Genomic DNA, 24,473 nt, shown 5'->3' on the forward strand with positions numbered 1-24,473 from the left:
ATGCCCACCTCGAGCTCCACCGTGGTCGAGGTCGCCGGCGGTTGGACTTGGACGAGCGGGAGCGCGAGCCCTTCCAAGGATAATTTTCAGGTAAAGTAAAAAAAAGGTTGCTATTTTGAGGGAGGATAATTCCAAGGAATCAAGCGATTTGCACACGTGTCGATCTGCGGGTCCGGCTTGGCAGCAAAATCCATGGTGCAGCGCGCGCGCCTTATCCTCGCTCGCTCGCTCGCTACAGCAGCCTCCACTCCTCTCCCCTCTCTCCATAACCATATCACTCACTGTCTCACTCAATCAGTCGGCCGCTGTTGCTCCCTGCTCTGCTCTGCTGGAGTAGGAGCATGGGAAGTAGGAGTAGGTAGGTGGTAAAAGGGGAGGGAATCATCATCGCTGATCCCTCATCTAGTGAACACGATCTCCCTCACCAATCAAAACACCTCTGATGAAAACGGATAGGACAGGAGGAGGAGGAGGGCACTGAACCAGACAGACACCTGTGACTGTGAGCTGCTGCTTCTTCTTCTTCTTCCCCGGACATGAATTCCAGCCGGAGCCTGCTCTCGTCGCCGCTCTTCCCCACCTCCTCTCCAAACTTCAGGTCCTCCCCATCCCCCTCCCGCGCATCAGGTATCTTCAGTACTGCTACAAACTTTCCTTGCCTCTCCTTTCTTTCTGGTATCTGTTGGCCTAGCCCTGAGGCTCATCTGTTTTGTGCAGTTCCGATGATACACGACAGCACGGGCAGAGCATCCACGGCGTGCCACTACTCGCCCTCGCTCGTGGCCGAGGAGCAGCAGGCCCATGGCTCTGTGGCTTTGAAGGGCGAGAAGGCCTTGCTGGAGTTCCTGCTGGACATGGTTGGTTGCCCAACACTTCCTCCTTTCATGTGTGGTCAAGAGCTCGTGATGGCTAAAAATATAGAAACACCATTCATTTAAATAAATAAATAAATACTTCTACACTGGACTCTGTCCCATTGCTAGTGCTAGTGCTAATAAATTCTGTCTTGTCTGTCTCAACTAAGGCCTTGGAGCAGCACACGGAAGGGAAGACTTTCAAAGGCGAAGACGGGGCAGAGGGCGAGTTCGAGAGCTATCTGCGAGGCCTGCAGCGGCAAGTCATTTACCAGCAGGCCTTTGGGTAATGACACTCAGTCCCTGTTTCTGCTTACTTGCGCAAATTGATTGTTTTCTGCTTATTCTGACATTAACTGAATCACATTTGATTGGTAGTCAAAAGAACAACTTTACCTCTGCAATCACTTCAACTTCAACGCCATCGGCAAAATCAGTTCCAACTTTGGATCTTAAGACAACCTCGGCAACCTTGATGAAGGAGGTGGCCTTTTTGGCAGATGGATCAAGCCCTTCAACCACCCAGCTGAATGTACCACCAACGCTTGCAACCAGTGTGGAGTCCACCCACCCGTACGAGAAGCTGCTGAGCAATGGGCAAGTGTTTATTCGGTCTACACGGTTGCTCGAGAGGAGATCCAAGAAGCGGAATGTTCCTCAGGCATCAACAAGCAGTACTGATGTTGTGCAGTGCAGTGTTGCTGATTCAAAGAAGAAAGAGAAGCCAAAGAAGTATGGCAGGGTTCTCGGTCCAGATGAACCCTTCAGGTTGTTCCTACGAGACCGCGAGACGACAGAGTTCTTGACGGCAAAGGAAGAGAGACACCTGTTCAGTCAAATACAGGCATGTTCTTTTCAACTTCTACAACACCTTATACCATTGTATCCTTTCCTTGATGCCCAGATGAGATGCAGATATTTCAGCTTGCTAATTCAAGGATACGATGACTTTCCATGCACAGAACCTTATGAAACTAGAGGAGGCTCAGCGTAGGCTAGAAGCACAGTGTGGCCGCGAGCCGACGCTTCCGGAGTGGGCTCAGGCCGTAGGAATGAGCTGCAAGGAACTGCAGTCGTCCATACACATGGGAAGGCGCTGCAGGGAGAAGATGGCCCGCTCCAACTTCCGCCTTGTGATACACGTAGCTAGGAAATACCAGGGATATGGCCTTGACATTGAGGACCTAGTTCAGGTTAATTTCACTCTTTACATTTTTTTCCCCAGAAAGGAGGATCAACTCATTACTGCAAAACCTATGCATGCCAATATCCTGTTGTAAATGTTTCTTTCCTGTCCTTGATTTCAGGACGGATGCTGTGGGTTGATGAAAACCTTCGAGAAATTCAATCCAAGCAAGGGATGCAGGTTCCCCACGTATGCGTACTGGTGGATACGCCAAGCGATCAAAAAGTCTATCTTCAAGCATTCGAGACTGATTCGGTTGCCGGTATGACCTGAACTCAGTTCACCTTGATCTTCTAGTCTTACCATCCATGTTCGAGAGGGGACAGGTTCATTTTAGTTTGGCATAACTAATTCCTGAAAATTACAGATTTCCAGATGCAATGGTGTGACCTTTGTGTTTCTTGTGCAGGAGAGTGTGTATGCACGTCTGAAAAAGGTGGGGAAAGCAAGGCTGGAGTGCATCTTAGAAGGGGAGCAGCCTACTAACCAAAATGTAGCTAGGCGTGCGGGCATCACGATCGAGAAGCTGGCGAAACTCAAAGCGAAGACCAGAAAGCCACGATCAATGCAGGATCAAGTCTGGTCCAACGACGCTGTCACCTTCCAGGTACTAGCAACAAAACACTATGTATAAAACATACTGCAGATCGTTCCAGGACTGAATCGATTGAGCTATGATCTTTTCGCCGGTCAGATAAACAAGAACTGAGCTGTCCTGTGATAATCTATTGACGCTGCTGCAGGAGATCACGGAGGACCCGAACATCGATCCGCCGGACCTGGTGGTGGACAGGATTATGATGAGGCAGCAGGTGCGCGAGTTCCTGGGCATCCTGACCACGAGGGAGAAGGAGATCATCGAGCACCGGTTCGGGATCTACGACGGCGAGCCCAAGACGCTCCACGTGATCGGGGACATGTACGGCCTGTCCAAGGAGCGGATCCGGCAGCTCCAGAACCGGGCGCTGGACAAGCTCAAGAGGAGCGTGTCCACGCAGGGGTTCCACGTCTACTTGGACCTGCTGACCTCCAACGGCTAGCTAGGCAGCGCCTCGTTTGCTCTCGGCTCAATTGTTCATTCATACAAAAGGGAACACACATGTATGTATGTATGTATGTATGTAGCCTAAGAAGCTAGAACCCCACTGACATGTGCAAGCCTCCTAGCTAGAGCTGAAGCAGAAAACACACAACACACACTTTCAGAGTTTCAGTGCCATGTTTTTTTGCAGAGTGTAAGTAATTAAAAATTTCGCAGCAAATTAAGATGGTGGTACATACTACATACATACTGATACTGCAATTAATTTATTGCAACCAAGTACGTATGCCACTTGTTTTCCCGGGTCATCAGGTACTAAAATGAACCTTAAGATTGTTTCAAAAAAAGAAATTGTCACTAGCACATTGGTTTCATGCACCTAGGACTTGGACTGCAGCCAAGTGAAGTCTGTTGAGTATGCCCTGTGAGCTGTGAGTCTGGCTAGATACAGCCTTTTGTCTTTTGAAGACGGCAGCTGATCATACCCATGATAGGACCATCACCGTGTTTTGTCCAATGACACACTCTCACCTTTTCAGTCTTTGTGTGTCTCAGGATCCCTTTGATCCCTGCAGACCTGCTACGGTTGGGGCTCCGTTGATTAGGGCCTCATTCGGTTTGGAGGAATTCTATAAGAAAAACGTAGGAACAATATAGATGCATTCGGTTTGTATGAAACGCGTACGGAAATTTCATAGGAATACTATTCATTTCCTGTGTTTTTGGAGGAATCTACACATCCACACAAAGCTAATTTTGTGCGTACGAACGAGGCAAGACAATTTCTTAGGTTGGCAAGTGCCATCCTATCAAATTCCTATACTACTCTTAATTCCTACGTTTTGATTTCTCCAAACCGAATGAGGCCTAGATTTCTAGAGGATTTAATTTTTTCCTTTATAGTCTGTTTGATTTGTAGGATTGGAACCCTTATGGAAATTTCAAACAGCTGCTTTGCACTCCATTTTGAATAAAAAAATTCATCCACTCAAACCTTTTTTTTTTATGGTTCCTTTATTTTTCTTGTGGCATCAAACACTTCCTAATCCTATAAGATTCAAGTGGAGATGCCTTTCTAATCTTGTCTTTTTTTAATTCATGTGAATCAAATTTGACCATGGCGTCTGTGGATGTGCTCTCAGATATCCAGAGGTACTCGTCCCATGAATCTGCAGTCGTGCCATATGCAAGTACTCGCAAAGCGGCTGTGTATTTTTGGTAATTAGAGAATCCAATTCTTCGAAGGGCATCCTTCTTTAGGATGAAGAAGTAATCGTAGGTCTTAACGCCGTTGTAGACGCGTTCGAACACATTTTCGGTATCCGAAAGCGCCGACGAAAACTATCCGCAAATTAAGGCATGGGGGGCAAAGCAGTCGTCCCTCAGTGTCAAATGCCCCACGCCATGTTCCGATTCAGCACTCGATCACCTTGATTGATCCCTGGAAACTGAGAACATGCTCTTCCGCATGCTCTGCATCTGCAAGGACATAATCCTCCTCGTCGGACGACTCAACGTAGTGCTTGCAGAGGTACTCCATGTACAAATCCATTGCTTCAAAGAAGGGAGAAAATGTTGCAAAAAATTTAGCACGGCATTTCACTAAACATTTGCCTACCGCCGAGCATGGTGACCCCATAGACGGCATCCACAGCGGCGGATGGGAAGCAGGTCAACATGCCCGTGCCGCCACGACGCTCGCTGACGTGGATGAGTGACACCTAGGGCCAAAAAATACATCAAAACTTAAAGGATTTGACAAAAATGGAAGGGCAAAGGAGATTACCTTCCTCTTTGTTTTGCATTCAAGATCTGTAAAAAACGATGCCCAAACGGAGGAGACGGACAGGAGGAGAGAGGTGCAAGCTCTCTGTTTTGAGACGAACTGGTGGAAAGGATGGGTGGCCCACCCGCCGCCCCATCGGCCACTTACCTCCCAAGGGCCTACCGCCATCGACCATGGCGGTAGGGGTATAAAGAGGTACTGCCACGACCCCTGACGGTAACACTTGTCCATGCCAGCTAGCGCCTTGACGACGCAGGCACATTGACCTGCTTCCTACCGCAATTGACCACGACCGTAGATAGTGGTATCCTACCGCGAGGGACGAGGCCGGTCGCAAAAATGTCAAATCCGTTTTTTTTAATAGTGCTAAACTTTGGCACAATGGTGAGAACAGTGATTTTGGCCCCGTAGAGGTAGAGGTGCTTCCTCAGCTTTACCCCTGGATTTGTGAGGGAATTACCCACCTTTGCCACCGCAAAAATCTGAATCGGCACCCCCGATGCGCAGCGCCACCGATCTCGCGATTTAGGGTTTGCTGGCGCCGCCGGCCACCGGCGCGGCCCCTCGTCAACCACCGCCACAGCCCACCGCAGGAGCCCCACCCACGCCCGCCTCCTCTTCTGTCTTCTCCGGCCGCCGCCCAGCTGCTCTCCACCGGCGCGGCCCCTCGTCGACCACCGCCAACGGCCAACGCAGGAGCTTCGCCGCCCCCGGATCCGCCTCGAGCAGCAGGAGCTCCACCTCTGCCCGCATCCGCCATCCCCATCCACCTCGAGCAGCGGTAGCACGCCTTGAGGCTGCTCTTCCCGTCTCCCCTGTAACCGGAGGTAAAAAGCAAACTTGCATATGCTCTTCTTATGTTTCTACTAATTCTTATGAATAAATCCCAGCATGAAAAACCTATGTGTAGATTCATATGATGCATAACTTGTGTGTGTGTGTGTGTGTCCTCAACATGCATTATTTCCTGGTTATGTTGATACACAGCAGCTTGTGTGTGAAACATGTACTGCTATTACTTCCTGGCTATGTTTTTAAGGCGACGCTTCGCTTTAAGGCGCTGGGGGGGCGCCTCGACGCCTAGGCGACGCCTAGGCGCCTAAAACGGGCATATTTGCAAAGCGCTGGGGGGGCGCCTCGACGCCTAGGCGTCGCCTTACGGACGCCTTAAAAAAAACATAGCTTCCTGGTTATGGCAGCAGTGAAGTGTGTGACAATTTACCTTTTATACATGCTTGATTGAAATTTGTGATGTGAAATGGATGAAAAAGGAAAAAGGCAAATTGGGATATGCACACCACATAGCCATTTTATGCCAGTATATGCAAAGATGAGGTTGAAAATCGTAACAGGCCAGGGGGATGTTTGAACCGTAGAGGTTATGATAAAAATCTTGGAGAAAAGTTCTTGGCTAGGACAGGGAAACAAATTTCCAAGACTCGGTTAAAAAACAAATGGGACATGTTGAGGAGACAGTATACACAATTCATGGTGTTGAAAAATGCGGCAACTGGGCTAGGTTGTGATGACGTGAAAGGAACTATTGTAGCCGATGATGATTGGTGGAAGGTTCATCTTAAGGCATGTAGTATCTCGTGAGGCCGGTGACGAGGCGCTCCAAAGACTGACCCGACCCCACCCATCACAGCCCCCACAGATCCGATTCAACAAATCCTCATCCATCACAGCCCCCACAGATCCGATTCAGCAGATCCTCATTGAACGCCCACGCCACCTGCGCCTCTAGTGCCCCGAAGCCGCTAAGCCCACGCCGGCTCCCTGACACCCGCCCCACCGCTCCCTCGCCGTATGCCGCACCCTTCGCCCTCGCCAGTCCCAGCCGTCGCCGGCGGCGGCGAAGAAGACGGCCCAGGCGCCCCTGCGCACCCCGCTCCCCTGCCCGCACATACCACCGAGGGTGAGCTCCACGTCACGCCGGCCGCGACCAGGGCCGGCGAGATCGGCGACGCATCCAGGCAACTCAACGTGAGCTTCCTCCGCCGAGCACTCCTCTCCTCTTCACCAGCCCGCCCTCTTCTCTGATCTCGTCTCCCATCCTTTCACTCACAAACCCTAGATAGGAGATCGGGCCTATCGTTGATTTAACGAGTTTATGCATCATAGGCCGTGGGAACTCCATAAGGGTAAGCATCGTGTGAGATGTCGAAAGGACTAGGGAGTTCGGCAATCTATAGCTTGCTCCCTGTTTCGTGCGTGTCGGTCACTCCCTGTGGGGAGCTCGAATATGTTAACTGCAACCGTTGTTGAAAGCAATTGGATTGTGTTTTTACCCTATAAATAGAAACTTCTTGCTCATTCATCTGTGAGTGGAATGGCGTAACTTCTTAAGGCTTTGGAACTAGAATGGCAGAATACTGGTTGTGGAATTTAAAATGACAATGATAGACTCCCATTGTTGTAGTATTGTTCAATTATCATATCTTGTACTCTGATTTGGAATTAAGAATGACAACCATAGAATCCCACTATTTTCAGATAACTTAGTGTGATCCCATTTCTTTCATCTAGTTTCTTCATTTGTTCTTCTGTTCTATATATGGGATTACATCATTACTCTTTGTATGACAGGCAGCAGACGATGTTGCAGATTTCACCTTGTACTGTACAGGCAGGAACACTGGTGATTTTATAAAGGCAGTATCCTTGCCTTCTACACTGAATATGTGGACCAACATTTTCAAAATTGTAAGTTTAACACCCCCCCCGCGCCCCCGCGCCCCCGCGTGGGTTCTGTTGAATTGTGACCCCATAACTTGTTTTATTGTATTTCATTGTACTGCGAAATGCAAACTCTAGTGTTTCTATTATTGCAACTTGCAAGTTCTCGATGCGTTATACTCCCGACATCCTTTTTATTAGGTGTATTTCCTTTTTACCCCTGTTGATGCCAATTCCAGCCGTCCTGAATTGGAGGATCATTAATTAGCCGCCAGTAATTACCCCTCTAACCTACATTGTATAACCAGGTGCATTTCTGTCCCAAATTATCCTCAAATCAGTGCTTTGGTTACCGTGTTAAAGTTACACCTAATAAAAAGGAACGGATGGAGTATCATCATTTGCGAACGACTTTGTTCTATACCCACCATGATGATGGTGTGAAAAAGTGAACAAAATGTAGTACGGCAACTGCTCTGATGCATTTTTTTCTCGGGCACACAGGAGAGCTGCGCATCATTTCATTAAGAATAAGAAGGAAGAAAATAGTACAAGGAAGAGGGAGAAAAAACCCCTCTCACCCCACACCCAACAACAACACTCAGCATACCCTGAAAGAAACTATTCAGCGCAGTTTGCCCAATAGGGATAATATTTCTGCATGGGTCATTTTTGTGGGATCTTCCACATATTATTTCTCACTGCTATCTTTGCGACTTACAAATGCCCTTTTTTCTCTCTTCAATTTCTGTAATGGTTTTTAGCTTTTTTTTATGAAGTAGAAGTAGAACTTGGAACTGATTGCAAAGTTGGGAAGTTAGGAGAGCTAGTGAACCACCCTCCTCACACATGACAAACTACAGCACAGGAGAGGCATTACCTGCCACACTTCCAAACTGCGAATGGTGTTTCATTTCATATCTGTAGGTTTCTGCTAGAGCTTAAGAGTATGGAAGCGAGATATTTTTGACCTACTTAGTCTGCCACAGCTTGCTATGGGATTAGTCTGTAGATTATTCAGATAGGCTTTCTTTGGTTTAGTCTTAATTCTTATGTATATATTTCGTGCTTGCAGGGGGAGCTTCAGACTGTATCATGGTTCCAATTTCTTCCTGTTGAACCAGATTATAGTGCTACTTCTGATAGAAGGTGTTAATTGTACCCTCCATATGCCGTTTTTGTGCTGTCCTTTAGTTGCTTGTTGCCACTTGTTATTTTTGTTCTGATGCATGCGTTCTTTTTTGTGATCCCTGTTCCTCGTCCAGTTCAAAAGCCGAGCAGAAAGATGCTCTTAATAGCACTGTGCTGTCAGCATATCTTCGCTTGCAGAATGAAGGTTTCTTAAGTACTTGGACAAATTCTTTTGTTGGTCCTTGGGATCCATCTCAAGGAGAGCATAACCCTGGTAATAATCATGTGCACTACCTGCATCCATCTTTCTTTCTACCTACGTCTAGCCTATGCATATTTATGCCAAACTTTTATTTTTGTAACAATGACAGATGAGAAGATCAAGCTCTGGTTGTTTCTTTCTGGCCGTCACTCGTCAGTACCTGAAATGACCCAGCCCGCTGTAGCTAAATTAAGAGGTTGATTGTTGTTGATATTTGTTATTGCATGGAGTCTTAGACTGTCTACTTTGCTTATTTATTTGCTTGTTTCTACTGCTTATTCTGTTTTGCAGTTGTTTCAAGTGGTTTATGGGTGGCTCCAGGCAACTCGGAAGAGGTTGCAGCTGCACTATGTCAGGCCTTAAGAAATTCTTTGGAGAGGTATCATTATACCTGTTATAGTATGAATCTGTAATTTATAATTTGCTGTCTCATTGATGAATTTCCAATCTGACAATTTCTCTTGCACAGAGCACTAAGAGGGCTTTCCTATGCAAGATTTGGTGATGTATTTACAAAATACAACCCCCCTACAAGAAATCAAAACAGCTTTAGGTTCGTGACAAAGTTGCTATGCCTTTATCTATTCATTTTGTATTCTTTGTTAACTAGTTTCTTACAATCTTTGTTCAGCAACTTATGCAACATGTCTGTTAAAGTTCAAATGTCGTGCACTACAATAGATAGTGTATGGTATATTGGGATAGAGTGAAGTTGGTCATTATTCCTGTGTTTGAAGAAATGAAAAGGCCCCTGCCCATCTAGTGATACAAAACTTTGTTTAAACAATAACCGAATTGTCAACATAGGGTTTCAACTTAATAGATTCTTTTTTCTTTCTGCTATAGTGGTTTCGAAAATAGCCGCATCCCTTGTTTTTGCCAATCTGTATATGATGCCGAGAATGTAATGATAATATTCAGATACTTGTTGGCCATTTATCTTGTATACAAGCATTGGAGTGGGGCCTGCATGAATTCGTATCGTCTGACATACTCCCTCCGTCCCAAAATAAGTCTCTCGAGATGACTTAGTAGGCTGACCTTTCTTGACTTCTAGTAATTGTATGATGAACCAGAAGTCCATATCAACTTGCGATAATGTCACAGGCTCGCAATCATTCCTCTTTGATCACGGGTGAAATAAGTAATGACAGTGTGACATGGAGGATACAGATGTGGCTGGCCATGTAGTTTCATTGTTTTCTGTTTGTTTTCCAAGGACAACTTCGCTTTTCTTGATTTCCGTTCCATTTAATTTTGTTATCATTGTGTTATAGGCGAGCACAACCTACAGTAGAATTTGTCTTTGCGGCCACTGAGGAAGCAATCTTTGTGCATGTTATTATATCTGCAAGGTCAGTTCTTATTATGTCCGTCATATCGTTGGCTTTCTTCAGTTTATTTAGTGCCAGTGGTCTTACTTTAAATGGTTTATTCTGTTAGATATATGCGGAACCTATCTAGTGATGATATAGAGAAAGTTCTCACACACACTCCCCGTTCTGTTGGTGAAGGTCTTCCAGGTACTGTTTCATTCACTAATTCTATCTTTACATATCTTGCTGTATTGACATCCTTAGAAAAATCTACCGTCTTATCTGCTGGAAAAAGATAATATATTTGTGCTATTCGCAATTCTGATCTGACATGATTTTCTTGTGGTAGGGGGACTTGGAAAAGTCCTTGGGGTATCTGATTTACAAATAGGGACTGCCCACTGTTTTATCGTACTTTTTAGTTCTTTATAAGGATTAAAGGATGACAAGTGAATCTCATTTAGAGTGGGGAGCCATTCAGTAATATGGTGTTTTTGAAATTTCATCTTTACAAATAGAACTTCACGAGGCGGTATGCTAGCTTATGGCATACATTTTGATTTAGTTTTCCAATTGTTCAACTTTTATCGATGGTCCTTTTGTATCATACTGTTATTTAAAGGGATCCCTTATAGTTAAAAAACATGACTACATTGGTTAGTTTGACAGTTAGAACCTTCTAAGTAATCGCGCTGCTGGTCATAGTTCTGTTCTGTATTTGTCTTAGTCTGTGTGCTATGAGCCTATGACGCTGACAGAATGGGCAGAAGCACAGCCATATAGTGGTTTATATTCTTGGAGTCATCATCATGAATCAGGCTGAAATATAAAATAGTTCTCTAAATAGTTAAACTAACTTCACTGTGCATTCTATTTCTGTGACCAAGCTCATGATAACTTTGCTTTTGTCAGTTTCTTAATCGTTTATGTAAATTATGCTTGCCTTTTTTTGGGATGAAAGTTATGTTTTATATCATGCATATTCAAATTCATGGTCTGTTTAATTGAATGCTGCAGTTATTGTCGCTCCTAGTGGAATGCTGGGTAGGCTTGTTGGCTGTTGCCCAAGTGACCTCGCGAGACAAGTATATTCAAGGTATTTCAGAACTCAAAACTCAAATCGACTTATATGCTAAGCTTTTTTTGGCATTCTATGCCTGTTGATATGACCTCTCACTGATGAGTTAGACACTTAGACCTGCTTGCACCTATTGGGTGTTACCTCACCTGTCAGTGAGATCTTGTGTTTCTTTTAAGGATATTCATATGCAGAGCAGTTGATTATGACACTTAGTTCTCATGGTAACTTTCTGTAAACATTTCAGCAAATTATCGGCACCTAATCTACCAGGTTTCACTCAACCCACCATCTGCCAGCTGAGAGGTCAAAGTTACTATGTTGAAGTTGCCCTTGGCTTTCCACCTGCCTCAACTGGCAAAACTTCTGAATCGGAAAATAATCAGATTAAGAAGGAATTAGATTCAGTGAACGACCCTCATTTAGGTGCTGATGGGCAGCAAAAGTTAGAATCTGCCGATGGCCTTCCAGTTCTTGAAAGGACATTCATATACCCACCTGAGGCTGTTATGGTACCAATGGTCCATCAGGCATTTGTTCGATTTTCTAGTAAAAGGTAATAGTCTTGCTCTAATGATCTTGTTATATTTGGAGAGTGCATGGTTTAAATTATGTTGCCCGCAGAATGTGGTCACAGGACTGTATGGGTAGTTCACCATGTGAGGCTTGGCCATTCTGGAACTTCTCTCCGTCTTCTTACTTCCGGAACAGGTCAGTCTGGCATACATTGTTTTTTTCTATCAATCAATGACTATCTGGAACAGCTCATAAGTCAAAATGTTGGAGACCAACTTCAAATGCTGTTATCTACAATGAACTCTGTAAAATGTTGAAAGAACAGCATTGAAACACTGTTTTGATGTTATCCTATATCTGTAGGAACTAAATAGTGGAATACAAGATCTAAAAAATAACAAGAAAATATTTTTCTTAAGAGGAATACATGAAATTCTGATTTTTTTTTGATATGTTAGACATAGAAACACCCTCCTACTTTCGAGCTAGGTGTGGACATAGAACAAGGTAAATCTTGCCATTTTTCAGAACTTAGAAATTTAAATTGCTGAGCATGCGATTTCTTTAGAACTAGGATAAAATAATTGGAACATAAAGTATGTTGCCTACCACCTTGCTGTAAATTGTAATATCACGTACCCATGTTCCTTACAGTAACTCCTTTCTGGCTTACTCTCATTTGAGGGCCAGAACTTCTCTTGAACTGGAGAAAAACAGCACCAAGGACTGTTTCAGTTGATGCCTAACAGTGTCCTAGCATGCCAAATATTTTTGCCTAACAGGCTAGCTTGTGGCCAAGACAAGTGGAGCCATAACCTAGCTTACCATGACATAACTTATGTTCTTATGACGTCATTTTTGGCATGTCTAGCTGTGGTTATGAGATACTTTTCTAATTTGGCTAAGAAAAGTGTGGCACATTGTTGCAAATTTTGGCTTCCAACCAAACAGGCTGTAAGTGTTGTTTTAAAGGCACTTATTTTGTAATCAAGGCTCTGAAGTCTCAACTGCCACATTCCCGCACAAAAAAAGACCCTAGAAGAATTGGCAGCTAAGTTTATCCAAAAAATTAGAGTTACTGAGGCTCAGTTTGCGGTTGCTAAGCTGTGCTAAGCTGGACTAACTATTTGTTAAGGATCACCATCATCAACAAAGGTGCTTATTTTGTAATCAGGGTTACTGCTTCATTCCGACAAAATAAGAAGACCTAGAAGAATTGTCATCCACTTTTTTGAGGTTCTAACGCTCAGCTTGCGGTTGTTGAACTGTGTGCTAAGCTGGACCAACTCTTTGTTAAGGATTACCATCCACGCAGCACATCCGGAGTCTCTATGCAAAAGAACACGTTTTGTTGCCATGGTTCATTGTACCCAAAAGTTACTTGCAAGAATTACATAGATTCAATCGTGCACATGGATCACAATCTCTGGGTGCAACTAAAGAGTTGATCTGATTATTACATGACATTTTTTCAGTACTTCTTTTAATACATCATGATTGCAAATTTGTTTTGTCTGATTTCTCCTGCATTAATTGTTTTGTTCTGTTAGCAGCTCTTTCTTTGGATCTTCACGTGGACTTGGTGTGAACTCTAATTTTCTAAGACTAAGAAGACAAAGGAATAGCAACTCCAATGGCATGGCTAGTAGTATCAGTAGTGTCAGTAGCACTTCTAATGGAAGTGAGCATGCAGTTGCTGCTAAAGGTGGTGATCTTTTAGCAGATGCTGACTCTGCAGCATGCCGTCAGTCTGATCTGCCATTGAACAATGACATTGCTGGTAGCAAGGTGGTACTGTGTTGTTTTCCTCTTAATTTACAAACTCGTTACATATTGAAATAGTTTTTTTTTCTCAAGAATTGCATTTTAATATATGTTTGTTTGTACAACACTAATTTTTTCCTCTTCTCAGTAGCTGCTAACTTGTAGTGGTAGTACCATGCTTTGCTACATCATTCTTGTGATTAACAGAAGACTGTTATGCCACTATTGACATACGAACATGCTTATCGACTTATTTCTAGTTAGTTATACGCGTGAAATATGAGTCAATTTTTGTGTAAATGAATGATGCTGTAAGTAAAACAATGATCAGCTATGAGTAGTTGCATCCTTTTTTCCTACAGAAAACTAAGTATGTATACTACTGCATAAAATATTTTGTCATCTTCACTCCTCAGTGAGGCTTACACGTGAAATAGAGGCTACGGGAATATGACTTGCTGAACAAATATGTGCATAGTTTATCTTTGGAAGTGCATAACACGCTACGTAGCAAATAATCTAAGCATTGATGGTGATAAAATGGAGCAACATCTTGATAGAAACTGATAATTGAATGCTGGCAGAAATTTCATTACATGGAAGAACACATGCTATACAGTTCATGCCATCTTGTGCATATAATTATTTGCGTAAAACTATCACAACATTAAATTTCATTGCATAGAAGTTTAATTTGTGAGCATATACCAATCTGTTGATGCTAAAATACCACAAAACCAAAATTTCTTGCCACATTACATGCATGAAGTTCTATTCTGGTGAATAATCTCCATATATGCATGTTACACTGTTTGTGTTATTAACTCATTTTGCTATGTTAATGCTTGATAGCATTACCGCACAATCACACTATTGTGTACAATTCTACGTCAACCTTGTGCTGAAGAAGTCTTGACGTTTTGTATTCGTTCAATTAGGTATCCAAGCGCTCTCGTTCTGAAATAACGGAAGTTTCTTCTCATGCTGGCAAAGAAGTTAGGGAAAACATGCAAGGTACAAATGGTCAGGGGGGATGTTCTTGGGGCTGGGGTGAAGAGGGGGTTGTGATGGACATTGATATACTTCTCTCAGAGTTTGGAGATTTTAGTGACTTCTTTCAAGAGGATGAGTTAGATTTTGGTGAGGTAGGTACCCTATCATCCTCATAGTAGTTATTTGTACATGAAGCAAGGTTACAACATTTAGAGAGACTATGCTTGGTCTTGTATGAGAAGCTCTGTGATAATGATGAACTCATTATGCATATGACAGCAATAATATGACTGTTCGGAATCTGTAGTACTTTTGAAATATTTAATTCCGTTAAATACATCACTAGTTGTATTCTGCAACTTAATATATTGTATTGACTTCGTTGCATTTCATGCTCCTGCAATGCTGTGCATTTTTTAACAAAAGGTTGCTATTGTTGCCGCTGCTTGTTTAAGTTTCTAGATTGTAGCCAATAACTTCACTTCTGCTTTCTCGAGCTTTTAGACTGTAATCAAGGGTCATTTATTGACTTACTTACATATTTCATGAGTTGAAACATGTTGCTTTTGATATCACCAAAAGCTTGTGAAAGAATTTTCTCCTACTGTGCAACTTGTTCCTTTTAACCTTCTACCCTGTCTACTAGCCATGAAATGTGGAATTCTCTGCTTGTTGGATCTAAACAATGAGCACAATGCCAAACCCTTCTTTAAGTGTAAATAACATACTACCTTTTCTGGACATGCAAGTAGAAAACTGTATGAAGATGATATTTGTGTTTTAGGATCACTTCTTTCTGACTTACCCGCTATCTATAATCCTGATGTTCCATTTTATGTAGCCTCCAGGTACTGCTGAATCACATGCTTTAGTAACCCCTGCTTCGGAATATGGAGACATGCCATTCATAGATAGTCCATCCGTAGCTATGGATATACCTGAACAAAGACTTTCTCCTGTTGGTTTCACATCTATGGAGGCATTTAACCACCAAACGATGTCACCTATTCAGGATGTTGCTTCTAAAGTTCAGGAGCCTCTCAAAGAAATTGCATCACCTGCAGGGTCCCAGTCCTTAGTATTATCATCTAGTAGATCTGATTTTCTCACCAGAGCTGAAGCTACACTCACGTTTGCACCAGAATATGCAGCTGTTGAAATTTCCAGTTGCGAGACGCCGGCAGCACTGTTTACAAATCCCTACTTGCCCCGATCGAAAAAAAGAGGGAGTTGCGGTTTTAGCTCAAGAGTTTATTCATATGATGTCACACAAAGTTCTAAAGTTGAGTCTGCAAGAGACAAGTCTGAGAAGTCTGATAAACTAACGCCAGCTAATCTTTCACGTGATGTTGGTCGATCGAGCTTATACACACTTGTGCAAGGTAGGAAAAATGAGAGTGAAAAGAGCTTAAACAATGCAGACGAACAATCATGCAAGGGAGAAACATCAAGGCCTGTTTCTGGTGAAACTTCATTTAGCTCTTCTCTGACTATGCAAAAGAAGAGTGATAACATGCTTAATGTTGGGTATTTCCTCCTATCTATGAAGACCGCGCTTGCAACTGAAATTGAATGTATCACATTTCAGGCTGCCATGTGCAGAATAAGGCATACACTAGTGTCTCTGAGAACCAAAGCATCTGCTGAGTTAAAAAGTGCTATGCAGACAGAGAGCAGTAGTAACTCGGATCTTGTCCCCAAATATGACATGAAAAGGAAAGAAAGTATACCAGCTAGGCTGTCTAGTGATGCTGACCATGAAATGTATGATAGGTCCCGATTGGAAAACGTGGGAGTTTGGAGGTCTGTCGTGGTACCTAAAGGGGCAAAACCCCTTGATTCTTTGTCCGCTAAAACATTTTCTGGCACAAGCCCATCTGTACAAAGACAACCTATTGTGGAACTCCTCAGTGCCATGGCTCTGCTAGTTCAGCAATCTACTTCATTTGTTGATATCGCACTTGATATGGATGATGGGGATGGTTCTTTTTTCTGGCTCTCCTTGGATGAGCAGAGGAGACGCGGATTTTCTTGTGATCCTTCTATGGTTCATGCTGGCTGTGGTGGACTATTAGGAACATGTCATTCCAAGGATTGCGCTGGTGTTGATTTAGTTGATCCACTTTCTGCAGAGGTAAAAATCTGGTGCTCTGTTTTTCTTGCCATTTCTACTTATCCATGCATCATGTCTCCATGTCCCTTTCTGGATACAGGTTTCAGAGTCATCCATGATTGGCTTGTTGCAGTCGGATATAAAATCAGCTCTTAAAACAGCGTTTGCAAACATGGATGGCCCATTATCAGTAATTGATTGGTGCAGGGGTCGAAGTAATATAGCAGAATCTGTTGCCATGGGAGATGCATACTCTTTCCATTATACTGGTGATATTCGAGAGTCTTCAAATTCTATACCCATTGGTGGAGATGCAATGAGCCCACCCCAGTCTAGCAGTGATCGAGGTATTCCTGCTGCCATATCTCTCAACTTGTCTTCAACTTCTTTATTATGTTACAAGCATAGTTTTGCCAGAAGGAGCAAGCCATGATTCATCTAGAGGAGACTGAATATCAATGCAGGCACTTCAGAGGAGCATCATAAGGGATATCACCGTGTTAGACCAACCATCGCCGTCCTCCCTTCGCCATCTCTTCTTGTTGGGTAGCAGACTTGTTTCCCTGAAAATATTTATTAAATGAACTAACATTTAATTGTCTGCACGCGTTACTGATGCAAGTACTAAAATTGCAGTTATCAGGATGATTGGTTAAAGACCTCTGCTAGTTGCCTCAAGTTGTGGGAGAAGGCTCCTTTGGAACCTTATGCTTCGGCCAAGCCTGTAAGTTGGCACTGTGGTGGCTTATAGCCAACTTATTTTTATTACCTTTTGATATATCCACTGCCTGAGAGCATATTTGTAGTGTCGTTCTAGATCCATAATAGAATCCGTAAATATTTTTGTAATGTAAGTATTCCATATTATGAGGTCAAACTGTTGCCTTGTGACCATGAGGTCACGGATTCGAGTTCTGGTAACAGCCTCTTGGCGAAATATAGGGAAAGGCTGCGTACAATAGATCCAAAGTGGCCGGACCCTGCGCAAGCGGCAGCTACGTGCACCAGTCTGCCCTTTAAGTATTCCATATCAGGAAATAGCACAACACAACACACCTGCAAAATGGCCCTAAGTTCTGTAGTCATTCTTGAATCTAGATTACTACATGTTTCTTTGTTTTGGTTACTCTGGAAAGAGTTTTACAGTTTTGGGATTCATAAATTTCTCATTTGTCCGCTCTTTCAGGTTACTTACTATGCACTGTGCCCCGATATTGATATGCTTACTTCTGCAGCCACTGATTTTTTCATGCAGCTTGGAACAAGTAAGTGTCTATAACAATGCTTCTTCTCTATAGCTAGCAATGATCAGTGCTAATTAGCGGTAATTAATGTTGATCAGTAAGGTAGGACTCAAATTCATAAACTTAAAATCTTGATAGCTATTGATTATTTTCTACACTTGTGCCTGCAAAGTGTCTATGAATCCAATGAACATCATTGGTTCACTGTGTTGGCTGTATGACAATGAGACATGTATAGAGTTTTAGGCCTAATGCCACCTTTCCTACCTTTGTATTTACTATTTGTGCAAGCTATATGTTTCATTCAGAGGCAATATTTACAGCCAGTCATTATGCTTTTAAGATAACACTTGAACAAATTATATGGCTTCATGGATGCAATATAATTGATTTTGCTCTATTTGATCACAACATTGTAATAGATATAAACATCCAAAATAATATAACAATGTTTTGTCATTACTGGGGTGACTTGTCAATTAGTCATAGTTTAGCAATCTCATAATCTCCATATAATTATTCTAATTCATTGTGTTTCAAAGTTTGTTCTTTACTTTTATCTATTTTGCATTCTTACAGTTTATGAAGTTTGCAAACTGGGTACTCATTCGCCACAACACAGTGGGGGGCAAATAGAACAATCTCCTGGAAAATACCAGCCTTCAGGACTTGTTCTCGTTGAGTGCCCTGATCAATTGAAGTCTAGTGGCAGCCACTCAGTTTCTATCAGTTCAGTAACTGAATACTTTCAGGCTCTTTCAAAAAGTTGGAGTGTGAAAAGTTTTTTATCATCTCTGGCAAGGATAATCAAGGAGATAAAGCTTAATTTGAACATTTCAACAAATCAGAAAGAGAGCAGTAACATACCTTGCACTGTAAGGCCTTTTACCTTTTCTTCCTTCTCCACTTCTTTGATCCAAGGGACTTACAAAACAATAGCCGCATATCTCACTTCTTGTATTGTTCTGTGATGATACTCTGCATGGTTTATAGTCATGTATTCTTCTCATTATTTGCTCTTCTCTGATCAGTATTTATTTTTCCTCTTCTTTTTTATGAGCGCAGAGAAGCCCACTGAAATAAATATTTTAATACATACTTGTACAAAAGGAATTGGCAAACGAGAAATACATATTAGTAGTCAACTTATTGTAGGATGTTTATTTAATCAGATATGATAATTTACTTATCATTGTTGTTTTGTACTACCTCTGTAACTTTTTGTAAGACGACAGTGTCAAAAACGTCTTATATTAAGTTACATAGGCAGTATATGATTTGTTACTTTGTAGACATGTTGCTTCTGTCATTCCCATTCTGTCCAAATACAACTTTCCTATTTTCTTGATCCAACTGAGGCTCTTGTCATGGTATATACCATTATTTGTTTCCTCTTATGACAACTTTTGTAGGACGCCATTATTTTTCTGCACTTGTTACTAATAAATGCCACCATTGCAGTACACTTCACATATATACGTCACCAATTCTTTTGGAGATACTCCCTCCGTTCCTAAATATAAGTCTTTTTAGAGATTTCACTATGGACTATTCCCTCCGTTCCAAAATAGATGACCCAACTTTGTACTAACTTTGTACTAAAGTTAGTATAAAGTTGAGTCATCTATTTTAGAACGGAGGGAGTACATACGGAGTAAAATGGGTGAATCTACACTCTAAAATATGTCTATATACATCCGTATGTAGTTTGTAGTGGAATCTCTAAGACTTGTATTTAGGAACGGAGGGAGTATATATTAACTCAATTTTTAAGTTTTTGGATGCAGAAATGATCCAATCGTTCATTTCTATTCACTTGTATTTACAAAAAAAAGATCACATGCTCGGGACTTCTAATCATTCAGTTATATGCATGATGGCCTCTAGGTGGATGAATTGATATTTCTTTCATGCTTTGCCTGGAGCAGTGCTGTGCCACAAAAAAAAACTTTGAGTTGGTATTTCCCCCCAAATCACAATGCTAATCTATTTTAACACCCATGGTCCATTATGTATGCAGGTAGTTTATGTGGTCTGCCCATTTCCTGAACCATCTGCAGTCCTACAGACACTGGTAGAAAGTTCTGTTGCCCTTGGGTCTATCTTATCATCAGAGAGAGAAAGGAAATCATTCCTATATGCTCAGGTCGCCAAAGCTCTAAACAGCAGTGCTTCTGCTGATGAAGCATCAGCATCCAATGTTGTAATGCTCTCTGGGTTCAGTATACCGAAGCTTGTCTTGCAGATTGTTACTGTTGAAACTTTACTGAGACTCCATAAACCAAATGAGCTTGCTGCCTTCAAGGACATAGCTTTCACTGTGTACAATAAGGCTCGACGGATCCCACGGTTTGTTTCTACGAGTGACATGTTCCAGTCACCTACTTATATGAGTAGGTCTCAGTCGGCGATGATGCATACTGCATCTCCTGGTCCTACCCTTTGGAAAGAATGTCTAGCTCCTCGGATGTCTGGACAAACTCTCTCTAGAGAAACAGAGTTTGATGCATCCATGAGGTCAGTATCATGGGACAACTCATGGCAACCTGGCCGTGCTGTAGGATTGCCTGATCCAAGCAAAATCCCAGAATTATGCGCTCAAGATGACAGGAAGTATGCCTTTGAGCCTCTTTTCATTCTGGCAGAGCCTGGGGCTGTTGATTACAATGATACAATGGAATCTTCAAGATTTGGAGTTGATGCAAGTAGCAGCAGGGTTTACAGCTCAATTTCAGGTGGCACTGATAGTGGAGCAAGCCCGCTACTTGAAGGGTCTGAGAATGACAGTGCTATGAGTCTTCATTGCTGTTATGGCTGGACTGAGGACTGGCGATGGTTAGTATGCATCTGGACAGATTCTAGAGGAGAGTTATTAGACAGCTTAATATTTCCTTTTGGTGGTATTAGTAGCCGCCAAGACACTACAGTTCTCCAAAGCCTATTCATTCAAATTCTGCAGCAGGGTTGTCAAATAATGTCGTCTTCACCAGAGGCTAGCAATATGAGATCAAGAGATGTAGTAATAACCCGTATTGGAGGTTTCCTTGAACTTGAAATCCAGGGTACTAATCAATTTGATCATTAACTCTGTATTTTTCACTTGATAGGCCATATCTATGTGTTTGTAATGTCAATGAATTGTTTATGCAGAATGGCAAAAGGCAATATACTCTTTTGGTGGCAACGAGGTAAAGAAGTGGCCTGTGCAGCTACGGCGATCTATACCTGATGGTATTCCGTCAAATTCTAATGGACCAACACTCGAGCAACAAGATATGGGCTTAATCCAGGACAGAAACATGCCTTCCTCACCAAGTACGTTATACAGCCCCCATCCAAAATCTAGCTTCACGAAAGGTCAGCCAGGCAACAAAAAGCAGATCCTAGCGGAACAAACTGGAATCGAAGGTTCAAGGGGTTCACTGCACTTAGTTCGTAGCATCAGTTTGGTTGCAGTTTCGCAAGATAGCTCACTGCATCTTGCATGCCAAGCGGATCTGCTGGCGACAAGGCCTACTTCTGGTAAGTACTGTCTGTCTGTGTATGTTACTGCATGTTATTATTATCTCCACCTACAAGTGAGTACTTTATTTAATGTGGGGATTTATAAAGTAAATGATCATCACTAAAGGATACAAATACATTCATGATTATCTGTTTTGAATCTTGATCGGGCTAAGTGTCATTACTAATGTGGGGATTTATATGATTATTTGTCAAGTAAAGGATCATGCTTTTAAGGAAATCCATCCATAGTTAAGGACAGTGTCATTACTATTTACTAATGTTCCTTTCCCGTCTCTTACAGGTGAAGGGAATCAAAGCAGCAGCACTGGGGCATCTAGTTACTTAGACGGGTTTGCCCCAGTCAAATCCATAGGGTCAATGTCTGCATCGTATCTTCTGGTTCCATCACCAAGTATGCGATATCTTTCCCCTGCAACACTACAGCTTCCAACTTGCCTTACATCGGAATCCCCACCACTTGCCCACCTATTGCACAGCAAAGGGACAGCAACTCCCTTGGCAATGGGTTATGTCGTCTCCAAAGCTGTCCCACCAGTAAGAAAGCAACCCACCAAGGAGGACAGCAGGCACTCGGTTCTCTCTGTTAGCATTGTCGATTACTACGGAGGCACTGTCCAAGACAAGATGAGCAGAGGGAGCAAGCAGGCTGCAAGGCATGAAACATCAGCCCGTGATTACGTAACTGACATGCACAATGTGCTGGAAGCGGTGGCTGCCGAGCTCCACGCCCTTTCGTGGATGACAGTGAGCCCGGTGTACATGGAAAGGCGCAGCGCGCTCCCCTTCCACTGTGATATGGTTCTGAGGTTGAGGAGACTTCTCCACTACGCCGATCGACATCTCTCTCAGCCAACAGACAAGGGAGATGTTAGCTAGCTTAGAGAGGTGATCGCTAATTCGCATGATCGAAACTATAGCTGTTTGTTTTACAAGGGCTAGATGCTGCTTAAACCTAAGTGTCTGTCTCTGTTGTATCTAGATTAGGTAGGTAGGCAGGTGAAGAGTGCGTTGATGAGCTGGCCTAGCCCGGTTTTGCTTTGATAGCAAGAGTGCTAATTTCTTGGGTTGAGGATGTGTGTAATAGCAATACCTCTCCCTGGAATGTAATCGTTGTAACATTGTAGAAGGTAACTCAGTCGTATTTGTCGTTCATCGGCTTGAGGTTTCATGTTGCTGCTGACACCTTTATTTTTCAATTTTTGCGTGTTAAGGCGTTGGAGATGCCCTAAGTAAGTGGCAGCTGCAGGAGCTACTGGAATCTCTCACTAACTCACTCTAGCTCCTCGAGTGTGAATGAAGGAGGGCAGGGAGAAATCCGTTAAGAACTTAAGATGAGAAGCTTCTCTTTTCTTTCTTTTGTCCCGGTAATACCCCTTTCCAGTGCTTCTGAAAAGCGATGCTCCAAATTGCTTCAGAAAATAACACTTTTGGAGCATCGATTTTGTTTGTTTTGCCATGTTTTCCGTGAATGTCATCGAAACTTTACAGGCTATGAAAACATTTGTCAATTTTGTTATATAAACAACCTATTCAGAATTTTTGAATCTGTTATTTATTTATTGATTTATTGATTTTACTGTTCACTAGAGTTCACATGAGCTCGAGCTTAGCTCAACCGCATCTTGTCCTTAAGGGCTAATTAACCTAGAATTGGAGCTGAGAAACACATAAGATCTTCTTTTTTACTGCCTGGCCGTGTAAGTAAAATTTCCTTGGCAGCAATTGCAAGCTGTTGGTACATACATACATACGCATGTTGCAGCTTTCTTATAAACCAAGCACATAGTATTTCACATGCCTTCTTGGCTGGTCAGGTCAGGTACAACTGTATGCATGCAAGCCTTACCAGATAGGCAGTGGGTGGTCCTTGGTTTGTCACTAGCACACACTGGTTGGATGCATCCTTGGTTTGTTGTACTGCAGCCAAGTGAAGTTTGTTGAGGGACCATCTTGTCGGTGTGAGTGTGAAAGTCCTTTTTCTACTCCCGAGCTCAAAATGAGTTTAGATGACCAGTAAAATTGAATAATTTTTGTGTGTGGCAAACTTTGACAAATATTTTGTATGATGGAATTTTTTTATCAAGAAATGCATTCGTGGAAGTCATGGTAAAAAGACAAGATCAACACACCAAAATGCTTTCAAAAATAGCATTTTTGTTCTTTTTTTGTAATGACTTACATGAATGTCCTTTCATGATAAACTTTTACAAGCACACAAAACATTTGTCAAAGTTTACGACAAAAAAAACCATGGATTTTTTCAATTTTTTTTTTTTTGAAATTTACAGTTTGGCTAGATCCAGCCTTTCTCTTTGTCCTCTTGGAGCTGGGTCGGCCAATGGAAACAGGCACTTGACAAGTCCACGGTGTAAGTGACACTGCACTGCAATGGTTATACATAGATTATCACACCTGATCTGCTGCTGGCGCTGGAGTACAAATGGAGGAATGTACTTGATGCACACCTGCATGTGGCTGTCATGGAGATCTGCACTTCACACATGCGTGTGGTTTGGGCGATTATTTATTTATTTATGCAATTACTCTTAGTAGATTGAAGATTGTTTAGTGCTGGCTAGTGTGTTCTGTAAAAGTTTAGTGTTGTGTGCGGTGTTTTTTTGTCTAATTTTAAAAATTGGTGGTAAACTGTTGATGACACCGCAATTGTGGTGGTTTTATGCTTTTTATACTCATCTGAATCTGGCCGTAGAAGCTGCCAGTAGAGCAGGATGACACAAGAATAGAATACTAGTCGAGATGATCAAAGCAGTAGCAGAGCATTCATTCATTTCATGATACAATTTAATTTAAAAACTTCAAGAATAGAATAGTCGAGATGATATCTGGGGAATGGGGAGGTTGGCAGACACAGATTACAGAGCAAATCCATCATCATCAAACTTCAAGCAAATGCAATTAAAAAAAAAAACCTATAGAGGCTATGGTTCAGAGACTCAGTGTTTGGCCCGACGGCCTTAAAA

The 24,473-nt window shown here is 42.5% G+C and overlaps 2 protein-coding genes across 5 annotated transcripts; both read left to right on the top strand.

Annotated features, from left to right (window-relative positions):
- The first annotated feature begins 256 nt into the window (after positions 1–256).
- Positions 257–3,323, top strand: LOC123123907 (RNA polymerase sigma factor sigF, chloroplastic). The gene is made up of 8 exons (XM_044544559.1): positions 257–627; positions 718–857; positions 1,025–1,140; positions 1,233–1,698; positions 1,817–2,047; positions 2,162–2,302; positions 2,450–2,647; positions 2,784–3,323. The coding sequence occupies exons 1-8, from the start codon at positions 537–539 to the stop codon at positions 3,078–3,080; spliced, it is 1,680 nt and encodes a 559-aa protein (XP_044400494.1). The 5' UTR covers positions 257–536; the 3' UTR covers positions 3,081–3,323.
- A 2,001-nt stretch (positions 3,324–5,324) lies between these two features.
- LOC123123908 (mediator of RNA polymerase II transcription subunit 13) lies at positions 5,325–22,688 on the top strand. Of its 4 annotated transcripts, none has more exons than XM_044544560.1 (23): positions 5,325–5,695; positions 7,458–7,574; positions 8,623–8,696; positions 8,813–8,952; positions 9,050–9,136; positions 9,232–9,319; positions 9,410–9,493; positions 10,218–10,295; positions 10,384–10,463; positions 11,274–11,352; positions 11,582–11,890; positions 11,959–12,045; positions 13,401–13,641; positions 14,553–14,759; positions 15,449–16,741; positions 16,821–17,067; positions 17,185–17,266; positions 17,357–17,444; positions 17,907–17,985; positions 18,544–18,839; positions 19,985–21,026; positions 21,115–21,486; positions 21,773–22,688. In XM_044544560.1, exons 2-23 carry the CDS (start codon positions 7,551–7,553, stop codon positions 22,366–22,368), a joined length of 5,673 nt encoding a protein of 1,890 aa, XP_044400495.1. In that variant the 5' UTR covers positions 5,325–5,695; positions 7,458–7,550; the 3' UTR covers positions 22,369–22,688. The 4 variants fall into 4 exon arrangements, with proteins under 4 accessions (XP_044400495.1, XP_044400497.1, XP_044400496.1 ...); XM_044544562.1 differs by having other exon boundaries at positions 5,326–5,695; positions 13,401–13,638; XM_044544561.1 differs by having other exon boundaries at positions 5,326–5,695; positions 13,404–13,641.
- The last annotated feature ends 1,785 nt before the right edge of the window (positions 22,689–24,473 follow it).

The sequence above is a fragment of the Triticum aestivum genome, chromosome 5D, assembly GCF_018294505.1.
Source record: "Triticum aestivum cultivar Chinese Spring chromosome 5D, IWGSC CS RefSeq v2.1, whole genome shotgun sequence".
Classification (NCBI taxonomy): Eukaryota; Viridiplantae; Streptophyta; class Magnoliopsida; order Poales; family Poaceae; genus Triticum; species Triticum aestivum.